This window comes from Poecilia reticulata, chromosome 3 (genome assembly GCF_904066995.2).
Source record: "Poecilia reticulata chromosome 3, P_reticulata-male-v2, whole genome shotgun sequence".
NCBI lineage: Eukaryota > Metazoa > Chordata > Actinopteri > Cyprinodontiformes > Poeciliidae > Poecilia > Poecilia reticulata.
Genome location: NC_088832.1, coordinates 33045226 through 33057705, shown reverse-complemented (window position 1 = coordinate 33057705; position 12480 = coordinate 33045226). Strand labels below are relative to the sequence as shown.

The following is a 12480-nucleotide window of genomic DNA, read 5'->3' as shown; positions in this document are numbered from 1 at the left end:
CTAGTATAATAAAAACTGAAGCTTTTCCTGCCTTATAGAGGCCGACCGTCCCGTTCTCATGTTGATAGATGCAGGAGATGTTTTTACATTCGCCGCAGCAGGTTGACTGGTCCTTAGGAGGAACATAGATCTGATTCTGAAACACAAGAATTCAGGATAATTAAACCCAAGAAACAGTTTCCTCTCAGTCTCACAGCCGATGGGTTCCTGGTGTGCCTCAGGAATGAGTCTTTGGTCCTTTCCGTTTTTCAGTTACAGTTCGGTTTTCGCTTTAAGTTAGCCAGTAGACATTTCATATTGAGCCTCAATTTCACTGAGAAACATGTTTTCCATAATATCCAAAGAAAATTCAGCTTTCTGTCCTAAATTCTCGCCGTTTTGTTGCTACTATGCCCACAAACTTGCCTACCAAAGTAGGATCATATTTTGGTGCTAAAGTCAACATTTCAAGACATTCCTTGCAATCAAAGAAAGAAAAGTCAGGAAAAATATCAGATACACACTGCATTACTGTAAACACAAAGTTTCTGTTACAGCTAATCCATAAAAATTAGAAATGTGCCGATCAGGTTTTTTCCTGCCGATACCGATACCGATCACCCATGAAGGCCGATCACCGATACCGATCACATAATTTATTTTTTTTTTTAATCATAAACACTACCGGTTACATTATGTGGAAAAAGGAACCATGAATTCACCTTAATTTAGACAAAAACTTGTTTTTAATCACTTTTTCCAAGAAGAAAACTAAACAAAACAGGCATTGTGCAAATTGTCCTGCTATCAGTAAAACTATCTTTAACAGACTGATAACATATGGAGGCTCTGAAGAGGCTAAATAATGCAAAGAGCCAAAATAAAACCTCTCAACATTGCCAAAAAAAATTTAAATATAAAACATTCAAAGGCAAATAGAGGATCCATTACAATAAACAATCCAGAGTTACTGAATGAAAACTTCCTGTTAGCATGGCGGCTAGCTGATTACTGCTAGTTCTGATTGGCTGTTTCTGACTGAGCGGAGTAATTATGCAGAGCAGGGAGGAGATCGATTATTTTTTTAGAGATTATCTGTCTCATGTTAGGATAATGAAAGTTTTAATACGTGTGTAAAATTTATTTTTTTAGGTTAAATGCTGCAGCTTTAAGCAGAGGTTCGGTGTGAGAGTCACTACCAGGTGGAGCAGAAGCGGCGCTCCGTCTGTGAAATATTACTACCTGTAGCGTAGCAGCGGTTCAACAGCGAGAGCAGAACCAGCGTCTTACATCGCAGCTCCAAGACTTAAATAATTTTGCGGGTTATTTGTTTAGCTTTCTGACCGTCATGCTAATCCGGGTGAGTTTTTGTAGCTGTGCTGCTTTACCTGCTATCTGATCCTCCATATGTCTTTTTTACTGCAGTGAGCCTCGATGTAGCCAAACTCCGTCAAGTATGACATTGTTTTTATGTCGTATTAGCTTCGTCGTGTTGATGCATTTTGACCTGCTTCAATTTTCCGCCGCAACACACAAACTTCCCCATTCACCCAGTGCGTTATAGTTATAGTTCCACATCACTTAGGATTTGTTGCTGCGCGTTTGCGCAGAGTGAAGGAAAGAGACCAGCTGCACAGGCAGGCTGAGAAATGAGATGCAGGTGATCGGTATCGGCAACAAGAGCCAATGATCGCCGATCATGCACTTTTTTACGAAAATCGGCCCGATTATGATCGGTGACCGATCGATCGGCACACCTCTAATAAAAACAATTACAAAACTTCAGCAAGTAAAATTTTACTGCCAATATCTTTAAAGTTATGAGAAATGTTACACTGCAGATACTGCATCTAATAAAATGTTACAGTCAATATTCTTTAAGGCTTTTAGAAATGTTAGACATGTTTATTCTTTCTTACAAATTATTGTCGACTACTTTGCATACATTTTTCTAAAATTGGAAGACTCCATGTTGAGACTTTTCTGCAGATCATACACTGCAAAAACACAAAATATTAATATTGTTGGTCTAGATTTTAGTGTAAGTATCTCCGTACACTTGAAATAAGAAAAACTAACTGAAAAATAATAATCAATATTGATGAAAAAGTTTCACTTGCAGATTATTTCACTTATAGAAAAATGCCAGTGGAATAATCTGCAAATGAAACTAGAACTTTTCCATCAATATTAAGGAATTATTGGCTTAAAACACAGATTCCCTACAAGCAGCTTTATGCTGTAAATTGAGTCTAAAAAAGCTGCCAGAGCCTCTAAAACATCAATAACAAACGTTTAACTTTGTGTTTTGACGCCTGGATGCGTCCAGACAAAGTAATAAATTTCCGTTATTGATCACGTCTCACCGGGTGGCAGTGGGCGGAGCAGTTCACCGTGGAAATGCGCAGCAGGTAAAATCCACTCGCCGGGTCCAGAACCTGGCTGCAGTGGCGACTGTAACACAAACCGTCGTCTCCGTGCTCCACGAGCGTCTGGCCCGGCCGCAGCAGTCCGAGCTCGCCGAACACACACACGGCCTCGCGCACTGAACACACACACACACACACAGATATGCACAGACACACACGTGCATGCACACGCACACACAAGGGTCACATTTTATGTGTAGATCTGCAAAAGCTGATTAAACTGGAAAAAAATTGAGTTTATGTAACATTTTTTATTAATTTGGAAAAAAAACTGATAATTTAAAAGAAAACTTTCCCTTTAAGTGGTGAAATTAATTTAACTGCAATAAACTGAATTCAACTGTGCTGTCATTAAAAGTGCATTTTGTGTGAGGATAAGTAAACGCTAATAAAATGAATTCAGTTTTTTAAAACTGAATTACAGCTGAGCTCCAGCATGTTTGGTCAGCTGGTTTTACCACTGCATGCCCTCCAGCAGTACAATGGCTGCTGGAGCACACAGGTGTTTTGTGGTTGACTCACCATCCACTTTCTGCATACTTGTTGGTTGTGCAGGAGGCTCCACGTATGCTTTTCAAAGATGTACGGATGTACAATTTCGCGTCTGTTGGCATCCATTTTCAAGAGCGACTGTAAACTTTGTCGTCGCATTTTTCGATTTGTAGTTGTGTTTAGTGATTTGTTTATGTGTTTTGCACTTCAGGGACACCGTACAGAAGTAAGCAGACTAAAATCTGATTATCTAAGAATTATTTTGTGGGGAAAATGTAATTAACATGTTTGGTTTTTGTTAGTGGAATCACACCGGGTAACGAGTGTTTGGTGTGCAGAATCACAGCCTGAGTGTTCAGTCTGAGCAGAACTCACCACACTTGTATCTCTTGCAGGAGCACTGGTTCTGTGGGTCGGACAGGAAGGCCCGGTCAAGCTGTGCAGCTTCTCCCTGAAGAGAAAGAGAGAGAGAGCAAGCCGACCCTTCATCCTGAATACTGTAAAAACAGAATATTGTTTCTCACAGGCAGGACTTACCAGGCTACATTTAGGAGAGACGATCTTTTCACAGCTGCAGACTGTAAACAGAAACGAGAGGAATGAAGATTATTTAGGTTTCCATTTTATCACTGAAGCTGAACAGCAGCGTGTTGGGATCTTACCGCATGTTTGGTTGGGACAGCAGAGATCTGGACTGGAAACGGACACGACCGACATCCCAACAGGACAGGTCAGCTGGGGACACCTGTAGGGCTCACACACTGCACGCACACACACACACACACACACATACATACAGAGTGAGACTCAGAAAGTTTCACTAATTTATCCAAAACCACAACAGAAGCTGCTGTTTTTATGTCCTAAATTTATTTCTACCACAGAATTATTTTCTGTCTCGATAAACTGTGTGGTTTCCTTCGGGGCTGAAACGATTAATCATGATTAATATGATTAATCAATTATTGAGATAACCATCAACTAATAATACACACCATTTGTTGAAACAACATAAACAGACCAGTAATTAAGTCAAAACTGTACAAAAACATGTAAATTTTGCCTTTAAGATAAAAAAACTTTGTAAAAATGTTCATAACTCCTCAAGCAACACTTTTATCTTCACCTCCTTCAAATTCTGTAAAAAACAAACAAAAAATCAAATATTAAGCAACTTTTTCTCCCCAATTATTAATTCGATTATCCAATAAATCAGCAAATCATCTCAGCTCTATACTGTTGAGTCGGACAGAAAGTTCAGACTTTTATAGCTGCTGTTGTTTTCTTTGCATTCACTAAAGGAATGTTGTTGCAATTTAGGCAACAAAATGTTTATTTTCTTATTTAAAAAGTAACTGAATAATTTTTGACTTGCATCTTTTAATGTATATCTAATATTGTATAAAAAAGGCTAATGTGGTTAAATGGAAAATCTACAGGATGCAGAAAATGTCTTATATGATTAATCGATTAATCACCAGAAGAATCGATTACTAAAATAATTGTTATCTGCAGTCCTGGTTCCCACTTTCTTCTCAGTCATAGTTACTGCATTTGCATTTGTTTGGATTTATTTTGGTCCACTTTGTTACAGAAACTAACTGTATTTCATTAATGTCGAAAAAACAAAATTTTGTAGTTAAATAAGAAACGCAATTAAAGTTACACATGAATACTTTTATTCACGTGATAAGTCAGTAAAAACATCATCCTCCAACTGATTCCTGTCGTCTTCTTTGTCGTTTCCGCCAGTGGCAACATCCGTTTATCACTTTTGACGCGAAAAAATGTTTCCATTGCATTTTTTTAAATAACTAATTTTAAAAAAACACCTCATCCAGGTCAGTGAGTGTGTGTGTGTGTTTCCTCACCGCACTGGTAGAACGGGCAGCATCGATCCGTGCCGTTGCTGTCGACGCTCAGCACCTCGCCGTCCCGGCAGGAAGGAGGCCTCTCCGCACAGGAAGAGCACACTGCAGGAGGAAAACCCGCCCAGAATCAACAAAATGAGGATTCAGAGGAGGAATAATCAGAAAAGGAGGCTGGACTGACTGCAGATGTGGGCCAGGCAGCAGCTGCCGTCGGCTCTGGTGGCGACCGGCGTCTGGTCGTCTCTGCAGGCGGGCAGCTCAGACTCACAGCGCTCAGGATCGCACTCTGAAAAAAAAACACAAAGAAGGTCAGAAACAGTCGCAGCGAGCGACGATTCACATCTGCAGTCAAACCAAAAAGAAAGTAAAAACGTAAAAAGACGTCAACTTTTGAAACTGAAAATTTCCACGCTTTTAGTAGAAAAGTTGGAAGATTATAATCTAAATATTAAATTTTTTTCTCGCTAATTTTCAACTTTTGGAGCTCAGAAAGCTCCTTATTTTTATCAAGATAATTTCTGAGATTAATCTAAAAAATGTTTGGCATGAATTTACTCTTTTTTTTGTTATTTATAATGGCCGCCATTATAGTGAAATTGTTTAAATATGTTTTGAATCATCTTCATTTACCACCGGCGCTTATTTTAGAGATAATTTTATCATCGTTATTTCTGTTCTAGAGGCTAAAAAACACACAACTCAACAAAGAGGCTGGAAGGGAGAATAATATTTAAATATTTTAATGTTTTTTTTGTGACTGTTGTCTAAAATTACTGATTTTCTGGCACTTTTTCAAAAGTTGCTTTTTTAAGCTTTAGTTTTCAGTAACATGGTTTTACAAAAAATCTAAAATTGCCGCACATGACCTTCCCTTCGTTCAGGATTAGTCTGAGTTTAACAGGCTAATTTCTACCTACAGCGTCTCTACTAAGCCGCTAAATCTGTAAAAAAGGAAACTCACCACAGACGTAGTCCGGACAGCAGGACTCTGGCCTGAAGTACGACACCAGCTTTTCCCCGTATTTACACTCAGGAGGGAAGCGATCGCACAGACTCTGGTTACAAACTGCAGAACATGTCAAACCACAGCATGATGCCTCACGGTTCTTTTAGTGATCAAAACGAGCCGAGCGAGCGCTTCGTTGGCTCACCGCAGACTTTGTGAGGGCAGCAGCTCGTGTCGTCAGACATGCTGATGATCATCTCCCCGGATCGGTGGCAAACCGGCGCCGGCGCGCTGGAGCAGTCGTACTCCACGGGAACGACGGTGTCGTTGTCGCAGCGGTACATGCAGCAGCCATCCTGCGAGGCCTTCCACACCTCGCCGTGCGACCGAGGGACGCCGCCGCTGTCGGTGCAGGCTGCAGACAGACAGAAGAAATCACATAGAACCCTGACAGGAATCAACTTCAGACAAAATAAAGAGACTTTAACTGATTTAAATCCATTTAAAGGTGTCAACTGTCACAAATAACATGCAGTACGAATGGCTGACCCATTTTAATTTAGCTTTTATTTAACTGAGCACTACAAAAACACAAAATCTTTCAGATTCTTCCTAATCTTAATCCCACAGAAGAAGCAAAAACACACACGTGTGTTTATGATTGTTTTGGACACCAGCTACACTGAAAAACACAAAATCTTACCAAGTATTTTTGCCAGGCTTCTAGTGCAAATATTTTATTTCACTTGAAATAAGACAAAATTGACTTACAAGTAATTTTCAGTGACATACAGGAGCTTATTTTAAATCAATAAATCCTTAATATTGATGAAAATGTCACAGATTATTTAACTTATATCAGGGTGAAAATGTCTTGTTGTGAAATAATCTGCTGGTGGAACTAGTGTGTTTATTCTTTTACTGCAGTGGTTCTTAACCTTTTTTGAGGTACCGAACCCACCAGTTTCATATGCGCATTCACTGAACCCTTCTGTAGCGATAAATAAAATATGATTTCCCCCCCAAATTCAAGACATAGAGGTGACACACCTAGAGTCTAGTTGGGTCACCCCATGATCACCAAGTCTTCTTAAAAGGTAGAGTCTCTGAGATCAGTTCTTCAAAATGTAGTCAGTGTTTTCAGCAAAGTTGATCTGACTGTCCAGGAACGACCCAAGGTATTTAAAATGTGCCACAGTTTCAACAGGTTGGCCATCGAGAGAAACTGGAACCTTTGTTTAGGTCATTTAATTAGCTCTACATTCTTAAGATGATGAAAAATTAATAATAAATAATAAAGACTTTGCTGTATTCTGATTTAGTAATGTAATTATATTAGTTGTGCTACCATCCCCACACCACTAGAGGCAGTAGCAACCCCGAAAAGATGCGACTAAGGAGCAGATTTAGAAGTTCACCGAAAGCTACAGAATTTGGTAAAAACTGTGAGCTTTGCTGAAGTAAATAAAGACACAAGTTCAAATCCCTGCTGAGAGAGGAGCTCCTTCAATCCGGGCTCCTCTGCAGCTCTGATTGGCTAAGCAATGTAACGTGATCCTCTAATTGGATAAGCAATGTAACGTGATCCTCTGATTGGCTAAGCAATGTAACGTGATCCTCTGATTGGCTAAGCAATGTAACGTGATCCTCTGCAGCAAGTGACGGCGAAGCGGCGCGTCATCACGACTTTACACAAGTGTGTCTTTACCTCCGCGGTCGGCAGAGGCTCCACCGAACCCCTGAGACCGACTCACCGAACCCCTGGGGTTCGATCGAACCCAGGTTAAGAACCACTGGTTTAGTGTTTATATGGTTTTTAATATTTTAAAGTATTGAGAAACAGGCTGTTTTGAATAAAGTTATATTCATTTTTATTGTTGTGACGATGTGAAGTGTAAAGCTGACTCAGGTCACTGCAACCAGATCTACCTAATGGCATGAATAAAGTTGATTGAGTTGTACCTTTTCATCAATATTAAGGATTTTATTTTTCTTAAAACAAACTCATATTTTGCTCAAAAGTTACTGCTTTTTTTTCTTAAGTGAACTAAGATATTTGCACTAGAAACTAGACACCTCTTGGTAGGATTTGGTGTTTTTTCAGTGCAGGAGTCTTTATTTCTGCACATTTGCTGATGTTTCTAATCCTGAGCGTGTCAGAAGAAAGCGGTAAAGTTTTGTCCTCCTTACCGCACTTCTCAGGGCTGATGCAGAGAGCCGAGTACGGCCGGTGGAGCAGCGTTCCCTCGGGGCAGACGCAGCCCTCCGTCAGGCCAGAGCAGTGGTCCGGATCGGAGTCAAAGTCGTGGTTGGGACAGGACTGAGACGTGCAGGCCGGCAGGCAGGCCTGGTAGCTCAGAGCGCCGGGACACACGAAGGCTGCAGGAGAGAAAATGTCAGCGAATGAAGTCAGGATGCACCGCCATCAATTCATCTTCAGGCACTGAAAGACAAATATTTTTCCATAATCTACCTTCTTTTTTCAGATTTATCCCACCTTGCAAATATTTAAAGGGGACTTATTGTGCGAATTGGGTCTCAACTGCTTCTAAAAACGGCCTGAGCACTTTAAAAAAAGTTTTTTTGTCTATAAGCTACTGTTTGTTAATGTCTGGAAAATCAGTTGTTTCAAAAACCTCCCAATTGTTGAGTCACATTCCACGGGCAGTGACTCGTTACCTAGCAACCCCAGCCGAGCCCAGGCCTGTTACCTAGCAACCCAAATGGAACTCCAGCAACTTTGGTCAGCTGGCTTTAACCCTACCGGGACGAAGCCCGCTGTGGAGCGGGCAAGCATGTGACACATTTATAAGGCTTCGTAGTAACACAGACGGCATACCGAGTGTTCATTTCACCTCTGGTGGACAGTACGGACTTCAAACTTTATAAAAGTGGTGTTTTCATATTGGTTTTGTGGTTATTTACTTGAAAATAAAGCCAGGAATATGATCGATCATTTCCGCCTTACTGTGTGGGGGTCTAACTGTACCACATTTCGACACAACCAATGAAAATGTCTTGATGGTCTGTTGCTAGGTAGAACGGAGACACGTGGGGACAAACGAGGAGGGGGGGGATTTGGATACGGCAAGAGACTAGGGAGAATTGATGCTGTGGATTTTACTAAGAGTGTTTCGATAGGTTTTTTTATACAGTAAGTATGTTATTTAGAGTTTGTGGTGTGTGTAGTGTTAGTAGTAGTTTTGCTAGCGATCGCTGCATGGCTTCGTAGCGAGCTCTGACGCACTGAGAAGAGAAAGACTGCGAGCCGGAATGGCCATTTAGACCTTGGCCTACAAGGGTTAACCACTGTATGCGCTGTAAACACTCCAAAAACACAAAATCTTACAGAGTATTTTTGGTCTTCAAACATCCGACTTCAAACATCTTAGTAAATTTGAAATGAGACAAAACTAACTTAGAAGTAACTTTTCTGCAAGATACAGGAGCTTGTTTTGAGTTTCTAAATATTAATTAAAAAGTTCTAGTTCCTCTGGTAAATTATCTCAGCATGGGGAAAAACGTCTTATTTTCAGAGAAATAATCTGCCAATGAAACTAGTATTTTTAGCTATTTTAAATAATTATTTACTTAAAACAAGCTCCTGTATATTTGATAAGTTACTTGTAAGTTATTTTTTTAGTTTTTCAAGTGCACTAGAAAACTAGACACAAACACTTGGTAAGATGATGTTTTTTTTGCTTTACAATGGCTGCTGGAAAAGGAAGTTTGTTTTGCTGTGGACTTAACGTCCAGAAACCACTCGCTGCATTCTTATTGGTTGTGCGGGAGGCTCCACTAATGCTTTTCAAACATATGAAGCTGTGTAATTGCTCATCTGTTTGCAGCTACTTTCACATGCGAGTGCCATGAAAACAGGAATCTTACGACAGTAATCCGGCCTCCTCCACTCGATGCAGACACTGAATTTATGGCAGATTGCCACATAGGCAGCCAGAGCCACACAATGGTTGTTCACATACTCTGAATCTCTCACCCAAACCTCACAAAACGTGCTGGGCGGCACCTGGAGACGAAGAAGCAACGATCAAACTAAATGCAACACGAGAACTCAGAAAGACGGGAGCCTGTTGAGGAGTTCGACGTACGAACGCGTGGCACGGCGTGAAGGCGTGGTCCTCCAGCATGGCCAGGCAGCGGGAGCAGTCACTGGTGGAGCAGTTCTGTTCACGCCGACGGCTGTAGCTGACGTAGCTGGTGGTGTTGGGAACCTGCCAGCTGTCGATGAACAGAACCGGGTCCTGGCTAACGCCCAAAACCGAGCCGTTGGGCAGAGTGAGGTCGTTGGTCAGATCTCCATCGCAGAAACCTGAAGGGGTTAAATATTAAAAATACTCAAAATGTTTCTGAGCGTGACAAATGGAAATAAACAGACTTCAGTTCTGGTTAATGTTTTCCAGAGTTGGGTAGTAACTTGTTACTTTTACTCATTTACTTTAGTAACTTTTTTGAAAAAATTGAGTACTTTTACTACGCTGTACTTTTTACTTGAGTGATTTTATTTTGAAGTATTTCTACTCTTAGTTGAGTAAAATGTCTGGAGTCTCTATTCACTGAATGAAAAATAAACATGTTTTAACCAAAAATTCACCAGAGACAGACTCAGATCTACAGTTTCTGTTAAAGTTTCATCAGTTTTTTATTGAAAGAAACTGATTTTGGAAAAAAAAATTAAATTGCCTGATTTTAGTTTTTTTGGTTACACAGCCCTGCGACAGACTGGCAACCTGTCCAGGTGACCCCGCCTCTCGCCCGGAACGTTACCTGGAAAGGCACCAGCACCTCCCGACCCCACTAAGGGACAAGGGTGTAAAGAAGATGGATGGATGGATGGTTATATGAATTATTGTCATTTTGGTCTTTAGAATTCAAAAATTTCCACTTAAATTTATACTTTGGTCCGACTGATGACGTTAAATATTAAATGATTGATCAGTTACTTTTGTACTCTTACATGAATACAGTTTTGGTTTCTCTTCCACGTCTCACAACTATTCAAGAAAACATGTCTCCTTGCTTGGAGGGAAGGTAGAAACATCTTCCTACCACAGAGGCCCATGGTGGGGAGTTTGCTGCCCGCGTCGTCGGCGTCGATCACCATCATGCCGGTGCTGTGGTACCACTGCACCTTCAGTCCGGCCGGGCTGCGGATCAGGTACATGTTGCCCGTGTCGTAGATCTCAAAGCCGTACTTTTTAAAACGAGGCTTGGCGTAGCGCGAGTTCACGAAGAGCTGGTTAAAGATTGAAGAGTGCAAGATGTCAAATATTTACGCAGTGCAGGACGTTGCAGTTTAAGGTAAGACGAGCAACTTACTCTCCTCTGCAGTCTGTCGACGACAACCTGGTTGGATTTGTGAGTGATGTTGAGTGAAACCAGACACAAGTTGGTGAAATTCCAGAGGAGCTTTAGAAAGAATAAGGAAAATATTCATCAGTGAGGCTTTGGCTGCATCACACAGCAGGTAAATACGACAGAAATCAGTTTTTTTCCACTGTGACTCTTTGATAGGTATTTTCCTAGAACCTACATAAAAGAACCACAGACAACGTATATGAATTTCATGACAAAGCTTTTGCAAAAGGAAAATACTCTGTCAACTGCTCCTCCGAGCCGTTCACAGACCATTCTGAAGATCTTTGGGTAGAGCTTGTCTTTTATTTTCAAACTTCAAAGAGGGAGGATAGGCAAGATAGACAGCAGAGGAAAAACAGCAAAGGTCGTAAAACATTTTACCTAAACAACTAGCAACCCAGTTCCAGATGCGATATCTGATCTACGGCCTGAGCCCGGTTCAAATCTCGATCAAACTGTTTCACATGTAGATGAACGGGCAGTTGTGACCTCCAGGTCAGTTCATACACACTAAAGAAGAGAACACTTTAAACTGACTAACATTAGACTGAATATGAACTAAAGTAACAACAAAATGATAATACCAAAAAATCTCTATCACTCTTCTATATGTGGTGCTAATGAACGGTCATGTCGCATTTTATCCATTAAAAGCATTAAATAAGGATGTAAACGATGACTAAGAATTATAATTATGAACTTGTGAAAGAAATCTGTCACTGATCCCAAAACTCCAGACTCTGACTCTTCATCCAAACAGATTTATCTACAGAAACTAAAAAGATCCACAAAAAGCTGATGCTGTTAATTGTGTTTTTTTCAGCTTCCTTCGTGTCGATATGATCTTGTGATCCAGAACCAGAACCAAACGAGAAGAAGCAGAATTCAGCTTCTACGCACCACAAATTTGGAATAATCTTCCAGAAAACTGTAAAACAGCTGAAACACTGGGTGCCTTTAAATCTCAACTTAAAACCCACCTGTTTAGAGTTGCTTATTTTTAATGTTTTTATCCTTACTTTTTAATTTCTTTTTATTTCTCACTGTTTCCTTTTTAATGCTTTCTTAAAATCTCTTTCTCTTCCTCAATGTTTATTCTATGTCACATGCTGTTTTTGTTTTTATTTTTATTTTTATTTTGTGAAGCACTTTGAAATGCCTTGCTGCTGAAATGTGCTATACAAATAAAATTTGATTGATTGATTGATTGTGATGATACCGTCAGCTCTCATTGCTCAATAGACTTTAAAAACTTTAAAACACTGTAAAAACACCAGATTTTACCAAGTATTTCTGGTTTAGTTTCTACTGCAAATATCTCATTATACTTGAAATAAAACAAAACTAACTTACAAGTAACTATTCAGCAAGAAATAGGAGCTTGTTT

At 40.2% G+C, this 12480-nt stretch overlaps 1 protein-coding gene across 3 annotated transcripts in view; it reads right to left on the bottom strand.

Moving 5' to 3' along the window:
- The window catches only part of otog (otogelin), a 72017-nt gene that overhangs the window by 7359 nt on the left and 52178 nt on the right, over positions 1-12480 (bottom strand). For all 3 annotated transcript variants that reach the window (XM_081605503.1, XM_081605501.1, XM_081605502.1), the window contains exons 39-52: positions 11055-11144; positions 10785-10971; positions 9827-10047; positions 9606-9744; positions 7908-8096; positions 5923-6132; positions 5733-5837; positions 4953-5057; positions 4772-4873; positions 3563-3661; positions 3438-3478; positions 3276-3351; positions 2346-2524; positions 32-136 (exon numbers count right to left, since the gene is read on the bottom strand). In XM_081605503.1, coding sequence (XP_081461629.1) covers positions 32-136; positions 2346-2524; positions 3276-3351; positions 3438-3478; positions 3563-3661; positions 4772-4873; positions 4953-5057; positions 5733-5837; positions 5923-6132; positions 7908-8096; positions 9606-9744; positions 9827-10047; positions 10785-10971; positions 11055-11144 — 1848 coding nt within the window. The remainder of the gene's footprint in view (positions 1-31; positions 137-2345; positions 2525-3275; positions 3352-3437; positions 3479-3562; positions 3662-4771; positions 4874-4952; positions 5058-5732; positions 5838-5922; positions 6133-7907; positions 8097-9605; positions 9745-9826; positions 10048-10784; positions 10972-11054; positions 11145-12480) is intronic.